Source organism: Elgaria multicarinata, chromosome 3 (assembly GCF_023053635.1).
Source record: "Elgaria multicarinata webbii isolate HBS135686 ecotype San Diego chromosome 3, rElgMul1.1.pri, whole genome shotgun sequence".
NCBI classification, from domain to species: Eukaryota; Metazoa; Chordata; class Lepidosauria; order Squamata; family Anguidae; genus Elgaria; species Elgaria multicarinata.
In genome coordinates, this window is record NC_086173.1 from 51,132,927 (window position 1) to 51,153,721 (window position 20,795).

General features: G+C 44.1%; 1 protein-coding gene across 2 annotated transcripts in view; it reads left to right on the forward strand.

Moving 5' to 3' along the window:
• Window positions 1–1,089: 1,089 nt before the first annotated feature.
• Window positions 1,090–20,795, forward strand: part of RAB37 (RAB37, member RAS oncogene family) — a 90,464-nt gene continuing 70,758 nt past the window's right edge. For both annotated transcript variants that reach the window (XM_063120244.1, XM_063120245.1), the window contains exon 1: window positions 1,090–1,773. In XM_063120244.1, coding sequence (XP_062976314.1) covers window positions 1,654–1,773 — 120 coding nt within the window. In that variant the 5' untranslated portion in view covers window positions 1,090–1,653. The remainder of the gene's footprint in view (window positions 1,774–20,795) is intronic.

Consider the following 20,795-nt stretch of genomic DNA (forward strand, 5'->3'; position numbering starts at 1 on the left):
AAGTGGTCATGGATTTCTGAAATTGTACAGTATCAGAGCACTATCTACTTGCTGTATAAATGGACCATATGGAAGTTGCCCACAAAGGAAATGGCTCAAAAATTGGGGTGGGTGGGAATGCATGTATTGTGCCAATCATAATCCTGCGAAGACTCTGGAAGAAGCAGCCCTAATAAGGATGCAGTTTTTAGCCTGGTGTGGTGAAGCCCAATAAGACAGCCTTCACCATCTGGAATCTTCCAGTTGTTTTCAACTACAATTCCCAACAGCCCCAGCTAATATGAACATTGGTCCTAGTTATAGTCCAAAACATAAGGCTGGAGAAGGTTGCTTTAAGGACTGTGAGTCCATGTTTTGGATTTCCTAGTTATATTTGAAACTTGAATAGTGACAGCTTTTTTGCAGTGTGTTAAATAAGAATGATGGTGATATAATCTTTCATAGCTTTGGTTCAGGTTATTTAGAACAATTTTTGGAGTAGTATGAACTGTTTTGAGTTGACAGACTTTTTAAAAAGTATTATTGTATATTTAAAGATGGCACTGAGCACACCAACATTTGAACTTAGAATGGCTAACGGAACTTCTCCATATCCCGTTGCCTCTGTTCTTGGTACCTAAACAGACTGTTCAGGTAAGAATCTCCCTTCTTTCCCTTTGAAATGCAAACAGAAGAAAAACTAGAGTAATTGTTTTCCTACAGCAGCTGTCTTTTATTTTGAAATAGCTGGTACATCTCCCTTTCCAATCCCATGTGGCCCTGCTTGCACGATGGATGAAGTCAGCTCTGCTCCCCTGAGCATCGGACAAGGGCCAAGGATTATATTTTGCTTTCCCAACAGAAGAAAGGATATTGAAAAGTGCTGTGGGGGGAGGGGAGCTGGGCTGATTTTACCAGATTTTATACAATGTGGGAAGGAAGCATTATAGCTGGAGGTTCTTTCACACATTCACACCCCTTTTATTTACTCTGAATCCTGCACTGATAAGTTGGAAACTTGCTGGCAGTGCTGGAAAAGGATCCAGGGGGCGGTGTGTGTTGTGATGTAAGAGGATAGGCAGAGTGTTTATTCAAGTTTGGAAAATTAAAGGGACAACATCAGTCGCTTTATAGCAATGCCTTTATTCATTTATTTATTTTAAGTCTGCGGCCTGGGGCACTGTCCTAGGTGCTGACCGCAGAGTCGTTCAGGTATTGCGAGCGCCGTCCGTGGTGCTGACCCGTGATAGAAGGGCAGCGATTGCAGCGGAGGAGCGTTGTGCTGGAGAGTTCTTCGTGGTGCTGCTTGGCTGAGCGCAAGAGGTTTTTCGATCTCTTGGGCCGCGGGAGCTAGCCTTGGTGCTGAAAGCCTGTCCGGGCACTGCAGCCCTATGGATCCCTAAAAGCTGGGAGTTTCTCGCTTGCTCAGCACCTTTGCATTCCCGAGAAACCGAATCCAGTCTCATCAACAACACCCTCACGCCCTCCGACTCAGCTCGGTTCAGGACGAGCTCTGTTTAGATGTGTTTCATTGGCACCTTTTTCTCTCCAGGAGAGGAGGAAAATGTAGCAGGCTGAAGCAGAGAAAACCGCGGGGCTTGCTTGCTGCATTGAGGTCTGGCTCGGAGCCGATGCTTTGAGCCTTGACGCAAGAAAATTTTTCTTGATAAAGAAATGGAGACCTACTGGGGATATCAGAGCGGGGCTGGCAGCCCTTATGCCTACTCGGGGATGGGTGCCAATGGAGCTGGCATCCAAAGCAGCACTTACTACAACGAGGACCTTCTGCACAAGGTACAGACTACAGACTTGCTCTCTCTCTCTCTCTCTCTGTGTGTGTGTGTGTGTGTGTGTGAGAGAGAGAGAGAGAGAAAGAGGGGGGGGAGAGAGATCTTGTGAGTGCAAGAGAGAGCACTGAAATGAACTAGAGTTAACCTAAGAAGCAATGCATGAAACAACATAAACAAGAGGTAGTGTACTTTTTAGGAAAAGGGGGGGGTGAGAGTGGAGGCTGAGGATGCCAACTTCTTATATGTCTCTATGAACTTTGTCATTTGCATATGATGCTTTCAAAGTTGAATGTCTGGGGAAAACAAGCACCTCCTTCAAAAGGTTTGTGAATCTCCTTAAGCACAGTCATTTGTTGATGTTTTAAAATTAAATGGAAGGAAGGAAGAGAGCCGTGTTGCAGATCAAATTCATTATTCATTGCAATTGCATGTACCTTTTAACATAGAAAGAAATGTAAAGGAAGGGTCATGAAGTGGGGGTGGGGAATCAACTATGGAAGTTTAATCATGGAGGAGCTGCAGATCTGTATGCAGTTGAATGCAGGTTCAGTCCTCAGCATCTCCAGATAGGGCTGGAAAACCCCTAAAGAGCACAACCTATCAGTGTCAACAATACTGGGCTAGATGGACCAGTGGTTTGACTCTGCATAAGGTAGTTTTCTGTGTTCCTAACCATGATTTCTGCGCTCCATGAAAGGGACCCCAATCCTAAACTTAAGATCTTTTCATGAGCAAGCTCCTTCTTAACTATACACATAAATAGCTGCAATGTTTGTAAAGCCCAAAAGATGGCGAGAATGAGTTCTGGACGTGATGGGACATTAATGCCAGGCTGTAGCTTATTTATAGAATCCCATGAAAAACAACACTGCAAGAAACTTTCGATTTGCCAGCAAATTATGGGGAATGGAACTGTTTGTGTCTACGGCATTTGTTAACACAGCACAGCTGTTGGACAGCAACTGCTAGACCCTTGCTTATTTCCAAGCATTAATGAGGATAATTTGGAAAGGAGATACAGGCAGACACTGAATGTAAAGAGAAATAGGAGGACATGTTTGCAAACAGACACTAATGGGTGTTTTTGGAAACTTGCCACGTGAGCTATGCTGTTTTGCCCTGCAAACGGAGTCTCTTGGAGGAAACCCTCTCCTATAGTGCCAGGGCAGCTTTTATCCTGGACTATAGAATTTCTATAATTCTGTAGCATCTCTGATTGCAGCCATAGGCTGCAATCCTCAAATAATGTCTCACTTATACTTACCCAGTTTAACTGGTTTGATGGCTGCAGAGTTCAGTCTTGCAAGGTTCTTACTTAGGTACTAAGCTCTTACTTTCAAATGCCTCCATTTATTCTCATCACTCATTCCTGTGTACCTCAGCATTGTAGCTGCTGCTTTGACATGATCAACCATTGGGAAGGAGTCATGCTGGTGTGGGTAGGAGCCACATTGCTATATCTACTGGATTCAGGTGGATCTAGTTCTAGGGGATACCACTACAGCAGCCTTTCCCAACCTGGTGCACCCCAGATGATTTTCACTGCAACTCCCATCCTGCACAGCCAGTATGGGCAAAGGGGGTTGGCCCTGCTTACTGAGAATGATGGGGATTGTAGTCCAGAACATCTGGAAGGCACCAAATTGGAGAAGATTGCACTACAGTTAGAACATAAGAAGAGCTGTGCTGGATCAGAGCAAAGGTCCATCTAGTCCAGCATTTTGTTCACAGTGGCTAAACAGTTGCCTATGGGAAACCCACAAGCAGGACATGAGTGCAACAGCACCCACCTACCCATGTTCCCCAGCAACCGATGTACGTAGGCATACTGCCTCTGATTCTGGAGGTAGCATATGGACATCAGGACTAGTAGCCATTGATAGCCCCATCCTCCCTGAATGTGTTCAACTTCCTTTTAAAGCCATCCAATGTGGGGGCCATCACTACCTCTTGTGGAAGTGAATTGCACAGTTTAACTATGCGCTGTATGAAGAAATGCTTCCTTTTATCTGTCCTGAATCTCCTGCCAATAAGCTTCATGGGACGACCCTGGTTCTTGTCTAGGAAGAAAAATGTCTCCCTGGCCAATTTCTCCACACCTGTAGTGCTGGGCTGAAAACAACAGGATGAAATTTAATAGGGATAAATGCCAAGTTCTACATTTAGGAAACAGAAACCAAAGGCACAGTTACAAGATGGGGATACTTGGCTCAGCAATACTACAAATGAGAAGGATCTTGGAATTGTTGTAGATTGCAAGCTGAATATGAGCCAACAGTGCGATATGGCTGCAAGAAAGGCAAATGCTATTTTGGGCTGCATTAATAGAAGTATAGCTTCCAAGTCACGTGAGGTACTGGTTCCTCTCTATTCGGCCCTGGTTAGGCCTCATCTGGAGTATTGCGTCCAGTTCTGGGCTCCACAATTCAAGAAGGACGCAGACAAGCTGGAGCGTGTTCAGAAGAGGGCAACCAGGGTGATCAGGGGTCTGGAAACAAAGCCCTATGAAGAGAGACTGAAAGAACTGGGCATGTTTAGCCTGGAGAAGAGAAGATTGAGGGGAGACATGATAGCACTCTTCAAATACTTAAAAGGTTGTCACACAGAGGAGGGCCAGGATCTCTTCTCCATCCTCCCAGAGTGCAGGACACGGAATAATGGACTCAAGTTAAAGGAAGCCAGATTCCAGCTGGACATCAGGAAAAACTTCCTGACTGTTAGAGCAGTGCGACAATGGAATCAGTTGGGAGGTTGTGGGCTCTCCCACACTAGAGGCCTTCAAGAGGCAGCTGGACTACCATCTGTCGGGGATGCTTTAGGGAGGATTCCTGCATTGAGCAGGGGGTTGGACTCGATGGCCTTGTAGGCCCCTTCCAACTCTACTATTCTATGATTCTATAATTTCTTCCCTCACTTTTTCTCTAACTTAACAGTCCAAGATGTTGTAATGGTTCTTCATAGGGGTGATGCTCCAGCCTCCTCCTCATTTAGTTGCTCTTTTCGGCACTTTTTCAACTCAGCAACATCCCTTCGGTAACTTTCTTCATGTAACTATGAGGTAGCGGCAACCTCATAGGGGAGAGCTCCTAATGGCATTGCTTTGCGTGCATAAGGTTCTAGGTAAAACGTACATGAGATAAACAGAGGTGATGGCTTATTCTTAACATGAAAGGCTCCAGTTCTTGATATTTAATGAGCTTTCCTTCAGACTGCAATATTCCCTTTTACAGCCTTCCCCAACATGCTCCCTCCAAATGTTTTGGTCTTCAACTCCTTTTAGCCCCAGCCAGCATGACCAATGGTGAAGGATGATGGGAATTGTAATCCAAAGCAACTGGAGGCGCTAGTGTGGATAGAGCAGTTCAAAATGAAGGGTCCTCAGTCAAGTTATTATTTAGCGGATGGATTACTAGCAAAGCTCTGTCTGCAAAAATCCACATAAAAATGACTTTTTATTTTGCCAAATGATCGGTATAATATTTTGCTGAGTTTCCTGTACAAACAAACTTGCTCTAGAAATCCTGGTGTTGGAACAGTTCTGTGATGTGTGGAATACTATTCATAATATGTATATACCTGTGATCGTCTCTGCTCCCTGCCCCAACAGCTGCCTCTGCATTTACATGCCTCGAAATTTAGACATTCGCTACCATTACCACTGATTTCCTATGTGATGTGTTCCACTTGCTTTTCCTGGGTTGCTTTCTGTCTAGGAGAGACATCAGTTTTGTTTAATCCTTTGTTTGAAACTAACCAATAAAGGTTAGGTTTATATAGGCCAAACTTCTCTCTTCTCTTTTCAAGGTGATTATATGTTATTGGAAAAGGATGGGGCTCTTGCACAACAGTGAAAGTGAAACCGCAGTACAAATGTCTATGTTCATCTGGGCTGTTCTGGAAATTGGTTGTTATCATAACATTAAATTGCTTCCTTTCTTGTTGCTATTGTTGTCTAACTATCTTCCCTACTCTGGTTGCATCAGCCCTCTAAGTCTTGATATAAATGCATTATTAAAGTCTGCAGCTTGTTAGACCAATTACACAAGAACTCAATTTTCAAGGCTTTATTCATCCACACACCCACACCCAGACATTTTTATGTTTCTACTGAGTGGAAGAACCAATAGTCTAGCTGTCAACTCACTATGATGTTGGCAACACTCTGGGCCAAACTAGATGTGACATTCTGAAATCCATAATCAGACCTCTTTTTTCTTTTCTTTTTTAATGCGAGTGCAGATATTGGAACTATGTACTGGAGGAGTCCTCCACCTCCCCTCTTCACCCTTGCACTCATTTCTCAATTTGACTTCCATCCCTTCTTCTAAAGCTTCTATTGCTGTACTGGGAGGACGACAGGAATTACTAGTACAAGCTCTGGGGAGGCAAGTCAGATCAAGCAAATGGCACCCAGTGCTACAGCTTCACCCAGCCCCAGTCCAATCTGAGTTTTCTTGTGGATGCTGTAAAAGAAAGCAGAGAGACTGCTGAGTAGAAGACACATGGGTGAAGTAGTGGGGAAGGGAGTAATTTTAGTTGGTTTTATGATGCACTAAAGTTAAAAGACAAGGGGCCTTGGCCGACACCTGGAGAAGGGAGGAAGACAGCCCAGGCTTGGCGCCAGGATGCTGGACTTTAACTGCCAAAAGGCCTTGAGTGATCACCGGGCAGAGGCAATAGGACAAAGCCCAAAGGGGTGGGGACAGAGGAACTGAGAAGGGAAAAAGGAGTATAAGTTGGGGCCCACCCCTAATGCCTGGTGTGTCTGTTTCTGGCAAGGAGGAGAGTGAGAACTATGATGTGGGGGCCAGGCCCGGCGTGAGTATTTAGGCACCATTAAGTTTTATTAGTTTTAGACGTTACTGGGTTTTATGCTATGCATGCATTTATGATATTCTTTTTAGTTATTCTTTCCATGTATCATCCCTACCCTTTGTCTGATTAAAGTCTTCTACCTCACTTGGTGAGTCTCCTGCATCTTTGTCTTGGCCTGTGCTAAATCCAGTAGGAGCAGGCCATAGAACGCTGCCCTACCTTTACAGATGCAACCATGAAACCCCCCTCCCCAAATAAGCAGTTCATAGATGATGATGATGATGATGATGGATTGATTTCTTACCCACCTCTTCCTCGAGATTGAGGTGGGGAACAACATTGAATACAAAAATACTATAAAATACATAAAACGAATTAAAAACATATAAAACCAATACATTATTAAAATCTTAAAATCTTTTAAGACACCTTAAAATTCACCTGGGTAGGCCTCTATCCATGTCCTATGTGGTTTATAAACATGTGTCTGGACTATATCAGTTCAAATTGCCAGTGGAAACATCATGAGGAGTTGGGGGCAGCTGGCAGTGGAGGTTTTTAAACGTCAGAATCACCAAATAGGACCAAGCAATAAGCTGCAATAAGCAGTACCCCTGGCCACAATTGTGCACCCCAGCTGGACTGTCAGGAGAATTTGGAAGAAAGAGGGTGAGATTGTTTGAGGCTGGAGGCTTTGGTTTTGCTGCAATGACTTAGAGAAAGAGAGACAACAGGCTGAACAGACAACTCAGACACCCCCACGGTGCTGGCATGCAATGCAGGTCATTAAATAGAGGGTCTCAGAGTCACGTGTTTGTGCAGGAAGTAGACAGGATGTGTTCAACATCTGGAGTTCAACATCTGGATGTGTGAAGTGGTGCCAATGCACAAGCCTTGAGAAGCTAATGTATATAAAAGTGAGAAGTGCGAATGGGCAAAGTAGTATCACCGCCCACAACACCCACCCTAATGTTAGAGCAGAGAAACTTGTGACAATCATACACACCTTTTTAAAAAAAAAATAAAAAATTGTAATATAAAAATAAAAAAGCCAGCCAGCCAACTGGCTGGCAACAAGCCCAGTTAACAGCAGCAGCAGCAGCAGCTTGCAATGAGGATACAGTCAGAAAAGATATTTGAGGGAAGGGGAGAATGTATCACACAGAGTATAGCAAAGCTTCAGAATACAGCAAAAGCTACAAAAATAGGAGTAAGTGAAGAAATTTCAGATATGTTGAATGTCTCACTTGTTCTTTATTTCAGTGATTTTAACATTAAAATGTTATGTAGAACAGTTTTTCCTTAATTGTTTGCCGTAAAATCAGAGATGTGACCAAGGCTATGTTCAGGTGGGCACACCCCCTTGGTGCTGGATATGCCCCCTGGGGGCTGGGCATGTGGGTGGGCACGCCCCCTTTGGGGACAACCATGTTCTTCTCCTTTTCAGTTTCCAAAATATAATCACCCTACCTTTTTCCTGTTTAAACATTCATAGCATTGCACCTTTAATTAGAGCGAAAACTCATTATGGAGGTTCTGCTGTAGGCTGCTTGCTAATATTTGCTTTTGTATTTAGCAAACCTCGCCAAATGGCTGAGTGGAATGCCTCGTTGCATGGCAATGGGCATACTTCCAGAATGCAGTTTCCCCAATTGTGGTGATGCCAAGACAGGAAGCAGACAGGAAAAACTGTATCTACTATTCGGTTGTTGCCATCATTACTGGTTTTGTGCCCTCGTAGTTAATATACCTATGCCAATATAGCCAGCCCATTTGGACTAGCAATGATCAATATGGGAATTGGTACAGTCACTATTTGGATCGTGAGTGTCAGGAGCACATCTGTCTGCTTTTGACACTTGCAAGTCCTTAAATGTGGAAGTTAAGCCAAGTCAGGCCCAGTGTGTATGTTGCAAATGAGTTCTAAATGCATTGAGGGCAATACTAAGGTTGGGTCGTAGCTAGAAAACGAATATTTACAAAGATGACACAAAATTGCAAACCTGCCAAAGCAGCACCTGTGCTCCCAAGCCTATGGATCTAAAGTGCAGCAGCTTTATATCCAGTACCATAGAAACTCTGGAATGGCAACAACATAAAAACAGTTTCTGTCTGTCTATGTCTGTCTATTTATCTATCTGACTAGCAAACCAGGAAAACTTAAATCTTAAAGCAACACATTTTGGCTTTTGCCTTCTTCAGCTGCTCTCATATGAATCAAAGTGTCCTGTAGCTAAGGTGGCAGTTCTAGAACAGAGAAGATGGAATATCCCAAGATGTGGCACATGCTGTGAGTCAGTGATGTTGGGTGTTAATTTCCAGTTATTTATACATCCATAAGTTTCCTCTTGCTTCCAGCATTTTTGGATCAGGTGACATCTCTATTGCACTAACTGATACATCAGATAGGCAGTGATCTTCTGATTTACAGTGTTTTGCAACCAGTTTAAAATGCTTTGCAACTCTTGCTCCCATTCATTTTGTTAAGGTGGCATTGAGAAATGTGTATGTGGGTCAGTTTTTTGGTTGTCGTTTTTCCTTGTTACCTGTATGATATTCTGGGCATTTGCATTCATTAAATAACTCTGCATGCCCTGCAAATAATGTTTTGTTTGATTAAGACCTGCCAGTCCTTGTGCTCTTGGAGGTAATTGAGTCTCACACAGGTGATGCAGCACTTGGACTTACAAGGATATGATCCAGGATTGCTAACAGGTAATTTGAGAACAGCTTTCACTAGTAACCTTTGTAGATTTGGAGTCTGATGCAAAGCTAGAACAGGAGGTTTGGCTAATTGCTTGAGCAAGGCATTCAGAGTTGGCTAACAATAGGTAGCTTTCCCTGATTGCCAATTTGGTAGTCAGGAGATGTTAGAATGGACATTTCTCTCTCTCTTCCAATCTTATTTAACTAAAATTTCCTGCTTCCCTCAGCTTCAAATAAAACTTGCAATTAGCTTCAGTGAAGCAGATAGCAGTTTATGGGTAATCAGGTTCATGACATTCCTAATTCAAAGGTTAGAACATAGCTAATCTTTATTGGCCGTTATCATTTCTTTTTTCCATTTGCCATCTACTTCAGTTTTCCCCAACCTTTTGGCCTCCAGATATTTTGAACTGCTATTCCCAGGATTTCTCACCATTGGCCATGCTGGCTGGGACTCATGGCAACTGAACTTCAAAACTTGGAGGGCACCAAGTTGGGAGAAAATTGGTCTACATTCAAACCAAGGACTCTCAGACATACTTGTATGTTGCCAGGCCCAACATCTGCAGTTGGCATGATCGGGCAGCTGCCGAGGGTCAGAGACTGAAAAGGGCCCAGCAGGCCTGTTCCCACTGCAGCTGCTGCTGGAGTTGGAATGCTGCTGCTGCAATGGCAGCTGCTCCTCTTCTCACTATCCCCTTGCCCAGCCGGCCCCACTGCACAAAAGGAAGTATTGGCTGTGTTCAGAAGACACCTTAAACGACGGCGTTGACCATGGTGGTTAAGCCACAAAGCCTTTATTCACCATGGTTAAGGCCATGGTTTAAGGCGTCTTCTGAACACATCCATTGTGGGCAGCAGCGGCTGGGTGGATCAGCCTGCAACTGCAGGGCCTATGCCCCGCCATTTTAAAGCAGAAGTTTTTTTAACCTTAAGTTTCAGTAGCACCAATCAGATGCTGCCTTGGTGGAGACGGGAAGCAATGAGGGCACAGCCATGGCCTTCACCTCTCCTGTACTTTTATTGATTGCCCACCTCTGGCAGCATCTGATTGGTCCAGATCGCTGCTACACGAAACCTAAGACAAAAAAAGTTCTGTTTTTAAATACTGCAGTGCAGGCCCTGCAGGATTGTCCGGTTGTGGGAGGACTGGTTGATGCAGTGGTAGCAGCAGGGTGTGCCTGGGTAGTTTGTGTGTGGGAGGAGCATCACAGCACTTTGTCAAAGGCATGCTGGAGCCTGGTGCTGGCCCTGACACAAGCCCAGAAGTGATGCCAGACATGAAAACTAAACCTGTCCTGTGCAGGAATTCAGACATTTTGCAATATGTTTAAGCTGGGTTTAAATAGCGAAACATCAGCATGCCAGTCCAACTTCTCTCTGGCTATAGATCCTTGGTATAGCACATGTGTAGCAGCTGAGGTCCAGTTTTAAACATAAAGCCATATGAAAAGCTAAGCAATTTTAGCCTTCTTGGAGTCACACTGGTCCTCAGCTGCGGCTGAAGTGTGAATGCCCAGGTGACAAATGATGTAACACCTCTACCTATTTCAGTGTGAAAGAGATTGCTAGAATGGTAGTCAAGCAGAGAGCCCATGAAGGCTGATGTTAGTAAGGCTTCTGTGCAGTTTCTAAGCATGATGTGACCCAATCAGATTAGGTAGGTCTATTATTACTATGCTCCTCTGCTGGAACTTTATGCTAGGATCCTGGTTGTTATGCAGCAAGAAACCCAAGGTTGCCCTGGGTTTTGGACATATCAGCAGGGCTGGCCCTACCATTAAGCAGAGTGAGGTGACCACTTCAGGTGACAGATGCTGAAGGGCAGCAGTGGCAGCATCCCAGCTGTTTTCCTCTGTGGGGGATCAGAGCTGTATTGGCCACAGAGCCCATTCTGGGCTCCCTAAACTAGCTTGCTACCTCAGGTATAATGGTCAGTGCTATTCTACTGCCACTCTTGAACGAAGATTCAGCTGCCAGTCTAGTCTACTTCTGTCCACAGACAGGGAAGGGGGCACCATCCTGTCCTTTGCCTCAGGCAGCCAAATGTCTTGGGCTGGCCCTGAAGGTCAGCTTGTCAGTTGTCAGTATCTGGATTATCATGTGTAGATTGGGGCAAGAGAACACTAGAGGATGCCCAGGGGCTGGAGGCTGAGTCAAGCAGCTGAAAAAGGAGCAAAGCAAGCCTCATGGCAAAGGCAACCGGCAGGCAGCAAGCACATATGGAATGGGAGGCGGCATAGAGGCAGGAAGTCTATTTCTGTACACAGCCAGCCAGTACACAGCCAGTGGGAAAGCTGGACTGAAAGATGACCAAGGCCTGAGGAAGAACATAGATCAGATCTTGGCATCTGGCAAAGCAGGAAGATTCTAGTGCTTCGATTTTGGGCGCTTGAGACACTGGCCTGTTCTACACCTGCTCCCAGGATCCCCTGTGTGTCATTTGGATGCACAGGGATGATCCTGGCACGATCCCGGGGGGAAAGGCAGATGTAGAAATGGCCACAGAGGCTGCTGGTGCTGGCTCTTAAATGCTATGAAGGATAATTCACTGAAACAACCAGGAATTGCCAAGCAACATTAGAGTGCTAGGAAATGAGTATTTTCTGGGGTGGGTGGGTGTTTTTTATTTTATTTTATTTTACACATCATGTAGTTATACTTCCCAATACATCATCATCATCATCATCATCATCATTATTATTATTATTATTATTATTATTATTATTATTTTGTTACTAAAGTTATCTAGAAATGATCATTGGTAAAGTGAAACTCCTGGGCCTGATGGGCCATTAGTGTGGTTGGTAGGGTGGCTTATGACCATTTACTCTAGTAGGTAATTTTACCTTTTGGTGCTGTAGTATAGACTTATGAAAAATTGATGGTGATACGATGGACTGGTGGCTAGTTGTTTCCACCCTAGGCAGCTGAATATAGTGAAGCATAGCAGCTGAACCAGGGGCACGTCTACATGAATGGATTGCCCCAGGGTGGTTCGGCAGTAGCGGCAGGTCATCTACATGATGCAGCCACCATTGTGAAGCCATCCAAAGGCAAACCCTGGAAACTCTGCTCCAAAAAAGTCAGGCACTTACCCTGACTTTTTTGGCAACGGAGCCCAAGGTGCCCCCTGATTGGTCACTATGGGTGGACCCGCACCTCTGGAAAAATAAAAAAATAAAAATGGGGGAGGAGAGGAATGGGCCTTTCCTTCCCCCCACACTTTGTAAAATTTTATTATCTATATCTGTGGAGCTCTGCAGATACAGATAATAAAAAAAAGAAAGGATTGTGGGGTGGGTGGGGAGAAATGGGTAGCCAAAGGGAGGAGACATGGTTCGCCCAGTCCCTCTCCTCACATTGTCCTCTGGCTGCCTCATTCCTCCCCCCCCCCATTTTTAATTTATTTTTTATTATCTGTATCTGTGCAACTGTCCAGATACAGACAATAAAATAAAAAAGGGGGGAGGAACAGCCCTGTTGCTCTCCTCCCCCCCCCCATTTTTATTTGTTTTACTTTTCCAGAGCTGGAAAATTCTCACTTGCATTCCTTCCCATGCAGGTGCTGGGAAGAAATGCAAGTGTGGGAGCAAGGTGCCTCGTGGCACCAAAGCACCGCTGTCAAGACGGGGGCCTGGACTGGTATCAGCACCTGGCATTCTTGGGTAGTTTGGGCATCACATCTTTGGGCATCACCCTGGATGGGGCCACAGCTACTGCTTTTAAAGATGGTTTGGAAACATCATCTGGTGCAAAATGTAGGCACCAGGTTGCTTGCGATCAGAACATGTAATACCAATTCTGTGTCAGCTGCACTGGTTGCCAATGTGTTTCTGGGACTAATATAAAGAGTTGTTGAATACCTTTGAAACCCTAAGGATGCAATCCTTTGCATGTTTAGAGAGAGAAAAGGCCTACCACTCCCAGTATGCCCCAGCCAGCATATTGTAGTCCTTTTGTTTCTGTCTAAAATGTATAAGATTGTGCCCAAAAAGGACCAGGTTATTTGAAAGACCAACTGCACCTATGTGAACCTGCCTGGGCTCTAGGATCATCCACAGAGGCCCTGCTCACATCCCACCAGTAAGATCTATTAGGTGGGTAGGCACAAGCAACAGGGCCTTCTCTATGATGGCCACGTCCTTATATGCAATGCCCCACCATGGTTCCCCTTCCTTAGTTTTTTAAAAGAGGATTTAAAGATTTGAATATTCCAGTTTGCTTTGAAATGAATGTATGCCCCCCCCTTTTTTTTGTTTTTTACAAATGCAAGCTTTAATTGCTGTTGTGTTAAATGTGTTAGGCTACTCTTTTAGTGGTATTTTATATTTTATTGTTTAAAGCTTTACTTTGCAAACCACCTTGAGGATGCTGTGGCTCAAAGGATGGTCCACAAATATATTAAATAAATAGGGAGAAACTGTTCATGGTCATAAGGCTGACTGAGCTGCATTTTACCAGTGCTAAAAATAAAATTATAAATAAAATACCAAAGTTCAACTAGAGGTTCTTGTTGGTACTGCTTACTTTTTGCTTATGAGAAGTGACTTCTTGTACTGCATAGAAGGTATACAGAATCCTATAGCTCTGTATTCTTGCCTGGGGAGGAAAAAGAAATTTGGAGAGTGCTACTTCGCATGTAATAATGAAACTACATAGGGACATTTGAATTCATCCTGCAGGGCTGCGAGGCAACTGTGACAGCATCCCAGCCTCGCATGACGTTGTGTGTGCAGTGACCTGGATTTTTCTGTCTAAGGTAGCTGGGATGTCAAACTAGGTGTCAGTTGAAGGAAGGACTGGGGCCTGGCACAAGGGCTGGTTAGAAAGATAGGAGGTGCTGTTCTGTGTGCCCCACATCCCTGAGCAATGAGAAATTCCAGCAGGGCTGTAGTTATCCCAGTCTGGTTTCCTTTCAGCTTATTTGCAAATGTACAGGTTGAACATTTTCAGCCGCCCTCAGACTGGGGAATGGCCTGCCAGAGGAGATTCATCAGCTTAATTCTCTCCTTGAGTTTAAGACAGCCATAAAGTAGGGTGACCAACTGTCAGGATTTCCCTGGATTTGTCCTGGTTTTTGTTCTTTCCATGGTGTCAGGGGGGATTTTCTATAATTTTCAATAATATCCTGGAATGACACACCTTCCCCTTTAAGGCATGGCAGGAGGGAGTGACATGCTTTCTTGAGGCACATCATTCCCCCACCCCAAGCTCCAATTGAGGTCTTAAAGGGGAAAGTGGGTCATTCGTGGACATTATAGAAAAGGCCCCATTGGAGTGGATGGTGGTGGTGCAAAATGAAATCCTTTCCCCTCCTCCACTCCAATCGGGTTCATTAAGGTGGCGGGGGAATAACGTACTTTCTGCAGGACTCAGAAAGCTGCTTCCCCCCACACACACTAGGTGTCCTCTTTTTTGGTTTCCCAAATATGGTCACCCTACATAAAGACTAGTCTGTTCCGGCAGGCCTAACCAGATGAATTTTAAACCTAAGAATTTTAAGATGCTGTGATTGTTATTTTAATATTGCATTGGTTTTATATGTTCTTTTAACTACGTTTATGTATTATATTGTATTTAGTGTTATTCCCCGCCTCGATCCAGAGGGAAAGAAATAATACAATTATTATTATTATTAATTATGTGGAGGCAGACAGCTAGCTTATCAATCCAACAGCAAGTCCATTGCTCACATGTCAGATCTCCAGAAAGAGGAATCCCCCAGATGCTATTAGTGTACATACCCCAGACTTCAGCTCAGCTCTCTATGAGCTCCATCACACCTATTGCGTCCCCTGGTTTTCCTCTGCATTTCTTTACCTCCATTTCATAAGCGCAGCAAGCGTTCCTCCCTTTCACGATCGTCGCTATACCAGTGAACTCTCTTTTCACTTGTTTGCTCTCCCACTGCTATTGCACCTGCCCTGCCCCACACCTTCTCCTTCCTCCTCCTGTGTGTTGGTTCTTGTTGTTGATGGACATTGTGATGGAGGTGGCAGCCTCCCCCCTTGCTCATTGGAGCTCATATGGGAATTAACCAAAATGCTTACAGCTCCCTCATTTTTAAAGATAAAGAGATGAAACTTGAGACCCTGAGAGCTCTTAAGTAGAGCTTTAGAAATGCAAAGTTTGAATCAGTTCATTTCATCTCTTGATTTTTAGGAATTTTTAAAATAGAAATTAACCAAAATGCTTACGTCTGTGTAACTATTGGGCAGCTGTTGACCTCTAGTTCAACATGTGGGCTCTCCCACACTAGAGGCCTTCAAGAGGCAGCTGGACAACCATCTGTCAGGGATGCTTTAGGGTGGATTCCTGCATTGAGCAGGGGGTTGGACTTGATGGCCTTGTAGGCCCCTTCCAACTCTGCTATTCTATGATTCATTTCATAGCTGCCTTTCAAAACCATAATCTTCCCAAAGCAACTTATAGCATAAAGCAATACAGACATAATAAAATCATATTAATTATAACTTTAGATAAAGTTGCAATAGAATACAGTTTCAAAAAAATAAAATAAAAATTACACACTGGTCTTATGGGATGGCGGCATGGTGGAGGCTTCTTCACTTCACTTACTTCAAAAGGTGCTGCATTTCATGTGGTCCTTCTCATTCATCTGAGCAGGTCCCTGGACATCTGCCCCAAAGGCCTGACAGCATTCAATTTAATTAACACTGTCAGCATCAGAACCACTGGAGGTGTATGTGTGTTTGCACACACACTAAATCCTTAACTTTGGCATTGGGAGGTATGTCATCTTGATTTTCAGTTGTTTCTCCCATTCAGAACGTTCCAGTAGACTCTGTATCAGGAAACAATTAGCTCCCTTTGAGAGTAGAGATGTCCATCACTGGGTATTTCAGCTCTCTCTTTTGGCTTCACGGAGTTCCATGGTGTACCATACTCAGTTTGCATTTGTTGGCTAAGCCACATTTTTTTCCTCCAAACTCTGGGAATTTTTGCTTATCGTTTTTGTGTGTGTCGTGCTGTAATTTGTGCAAATAGAGTTGTGGAAATTGCGACTGAACTTTGTGCAAACATGCACACATTTTGAGTGCAATTCCTGCAAATTAACAACTTGAAAATTCCATTTACAGAAGCTGACCAGACAGCAGTTGAGTCTTATTCACACACTGGTGATGGGATGGCATCCTTTACTACGGTTGCAGGCAGCAGATTAGTTTAGGGGTGCAGGATAGACTGCCTGGCTGGGGGGGGGGGGACACAGTTCTAACCTCCAGCAGAGTAGGTATGACCAGGGGGCTACCACCACTGCCCGCTCCACATTGTACAGCATCTGACACATGTCACTCTGCCTAATAGAAGGGCTGGCCCTGATTCTGACTAACCCATGGGCCAATCAGAGAACTCCACCGGAACTATATAAATCCTGGCAAGGGATTATGTAATTTTATGTAACACATTGTGCAGCACTGGGCACAATGTGCCCATTTATAGACATGGTCTGTTACCATGTCTATAAATCCTATAATAGAGGACAATGAGTGCACATGTGCATTCAAGGCTCACCTGTGTTCCAGGAGATTCACTCACCTGTATTCACTCACCTGTATTAAAAATTGGAACCATCCTGGAATGGTTACATCACATGATTCTTCTTAATGTCTCAATCATCTGTATGTGCCTGGCATTGGATCAGTTCCTTACCTAAAGTTTTTCCAGTCGTGGAATGCATGTGAGTACATCCTGATAGGTATGGATTAAATAACTAATGTAGCTAAGTGTTTTGAAGATGGGGGGAGGCAAAAAATATGTCACATGTTAGAACTTATATAGATCCCCAAAGGGAGAGGGAAGAAAGTGCATAGAAGACATAACATTGTGTTGGAAAAGGTTAGGAGAATGAATAATACATAGCAGCTCAGTGCCAGAGGCTGTGCTTGTGCATACGTAAGCCTTCCTCACACTGCAGGAGCCATCCCGTAGGAGCCCGAACCAAAGTCTAGCTGTACTGGCCACTTAAAACAGATCTGCTTTTAGGTAACCGGACCTTAAGAGAGCCAGCTACATAGGTTTCCTTGCCTTACTGAGAGAAGAGGAACTCTGCATTTAAAAATGTAGTGGCCGGCACAGAAGCTGTGTCCGTTTCAAAATACATGAACATCTAAGTCCAGCAGTAGTTTCAACCCTATAGTTTAAAGTAAGTTACCCTGCAGTGCTTGAAACATTTAAGCTTGTATCCAATGTTAGTCTTACTCAGAGCAGACTCAATGAAATGAATGGATCTTAAATTAGACTAACGTTTGATACAATCCTTGATCTGTGAACCACATGCACTAGTGCCCTTGAATAAGTGACTCTTGCATCAGGCATCCATGTATGGGGATAATTCTGTCTTACCTTCCAGGGTTGTTGTGAGAATCACTGATATAATGTATGTGAACCCTTTGACCTCTTAAAAGTGATACATATATGCTTATTTTCTTACTTAGTGATGGTGGTCATTTACATAAAATGTGAATTGTACAAGAATGTAATAGGGAGAGTTCACTCCTTATGTGACCTGCAACCTAAAAACATATTCTTTTTCACATCCATGAGAGTCTTAATTAAATCTGGAGCATCCATTTTGCCCATGAGACACTGGTCCCAAGTTTCAACTCTGCAGGTAAGGAGGATGCAGCTACCTATTGGGTATTGCTGCTGCTGCTACTGGGACCATTCCCAATTACAGTGTGATGCAGCAGCTAGTAGGCATTTTCCTAGTCTTGCAGGGAGGGGTTTGCTAGGGAGCTGAATGTGTTTCCCATATGTATGGAGATGGAAAAGTTCAGCAAAGGCTGATGAACAGGCCAGGGGAGCAAAGGTGACATCATTTTAATTTTTGTGAACCGCCCAGAGAGCGTCGGCTATTGGGCGGTATAAAAATGTATTTATTTATTTATTTATTTATTTATTTATTTATTTAAGGTGTTACAAAATGGGAAATAAAAGAGGGGGGAGATTAAAGTATCTTCGTGCAGATTCCCCCACCCCACCCCAAAAAAGAATGCATTTCTCAAACGTATGCATTTTCAAACATATGCATTCTTGAACACTTTTATTTTGTTCGGTGAATTGTATCACCAGCTCAGAAATGTATGGGCTTGGACTGCAATTTGCGTTCATGTCCGTGTTTGGTTCTGGGAGGTGTAGACTGGATACATTCCGGTCAACAAAGGACTGAAATAAATTTCTCATACATCCCTAAACTAAAGGAGAAAGCCTGGAACCACCACCAGACATCTCTTAAAGTTCATTCTCATCAATCTACCACTCTCAAGTCAAACAAGACTGTAAGTAGCACAGTTATTCCATTATAATATATCTAGAGCCTGCCACCAGCCTGCCCATCATTTTTTTCTATTCAGAGGAACAATATTGGATGCTGTATCAATGCCGGTATAATGAGCCTATTGGTACTAGCCATTATGCCTGCTAATTGCCTACGCATGGGCCAAATGTAAATGTGCTATTGATGTCCAGGTTCCCATCTATTCCAGAGGACTTTAACTTATATCCTGTGTCTATGTTGTAATTTTCATTCTGTCGAGAGCTAATGCTATTGATTGATATTTAGGTAACAGAACATTAAAAGCTTCGCTATCGACGCAGTGATTTGGCTCATTTCAGGGAACTGCCGGTGAATGGTGGGGAGCTACACCCCAGTGTTCATAGCAGCTGTGAATTATTTACCAACTCTTAGTGCTGGCGTGGCTGGAGATCAGCATGTTGATTCGGGGCTGTGAATCCGTCCTGTTGAAAAGGCAATGCGTTGCACAGAGAAACATGCTGTTGTGACTCTTGTCGCAGGAGCCCTTTCTTACTGAGAACTACGAATAGTAGAATAAAGTGAAGGCTATCTTGACCTATTCTTTTGGAAGCCTTGGCTTCCAAAGAAATGAGCCCCCAAATGAATGCGCTCCCTCAAGAACTATGATTGGCCCTCACTCTCTTGGCATTTAGAAAGGTGTGAAGATGCATGTTTTTAATGTAGCATTTTAAATTATGTAGTTCTGACATCTTACTATTTTTAATTTGTTTTGTTTTGTTTTTTTCACCATGTTAAGGTTTTGTTTCAAATTGCTCTACCCCAACTTGACGCAGGGTTATTGTTTTTTCCAGCAAAAAAGGGCACAATCCTATGCGTGTTTAGACAGAAGAACGTCCTACAACTCCCAGCATGCCCCAGCCAGCATGGAATGGAGAGCAGTTCAAAGAGAGGAAAGGAATGTTTCACAGATGATGGCTTCCCTTCCCTTCCTCTGCTGCAGCCTGATGGAACTGACCAAGCAGATGGGCCTCATAGTCCTCTGCTGGTTCAGCTTTTAGCATTTCGCTTGCTTTAATGAGGACTCCTGGGGCCATTACAAGATTTAGTACCCACTTCAAATAAGGAGCATCTTAACCGAATTTCTGTGCCCAATTACAAAAAGAAATTCAATCCCACACAATGAATATTTTCAACGAGTCTCTTGAGCAATAGTGCCTGGAAACTTCCACTTTCTCAGCAGAATGGCTCAGTCCTTCAATCACCAAGCCTGCAACAACAAAAAGGCTTTTCTCAGCAAAAAAAAAAATGCTTCCAGGCACACTACTTCTGATTTCTTTTCTTTCAAGCTGTAGCTTTTGATTTATTCACACCATCAGAAGCCAATTGCATCCTATTATTATTATTATTATTATTATTATTATTTCGATCCCAGGAGTGTTTCCCCAAACAGTCATTCTAAAAAGACAGTTTGCCTGCTGTTGCAAACTTACCTAGATTCATGCAGCTTATATTTATTTATTTGTATTTATTTATCATACTTATACCCCGCTCCTCAGCCAAAAAAGGCTCTCGAAGTGGCTTACACTTAGCAAAAAAGACAGTCCCTGCCCTCAGGCTTACAATCTAATAAAGACATGACACACAAGGAAAAGGAGTCAAGGAGGGAGGGAGGGAGGAGAGAGAAAGAGAGAGAGAGAGAGAGAGAGAGAGAGAGAGAGAGAGAGAGAGAGAGAGTCCAGCAGGAGCAGGCCCCGATGTTACTCCTGCCTGCTCCTGTCCCCTCGGTCCTTCTTCTTCCCCACAGGGCCAAGATGGCAGTTTGCCCTGTGGTGGGGGGAAGAGTCCAGCAGGAGCAGGCCCCGATGTTACTCCTGCCTGCTCCTGTCCCCTCGGTCCTTCTTCTTCCCCACAGGGCCAAGATGGCAGTTTGCCCTGTGAGGGGGGGGGGAAGAGTCCAGCAGGAGCAGGCCCCGATGTTACTTCTGCCTGCTCCTGTCCCCTCGGTCCTTCTTCTTCCCCACAGGGCCAAGATGGCAGTTTGCCCTGTGGCGGGGGGAAGAGTCCAGCAGGAGTAGGCCCCGATGTTACTTCTGCCTGCTCCTGTCCCCTCGGTCCTTCTTCTTCCCCACAGGGCCAAGATGGCAGTTTATAGTTAGCATTCAGATTTCATCAGTTCCAATATAAAATATATCTTACAAAAGCAGTTGGCTGGAAGCAGTTTTCCC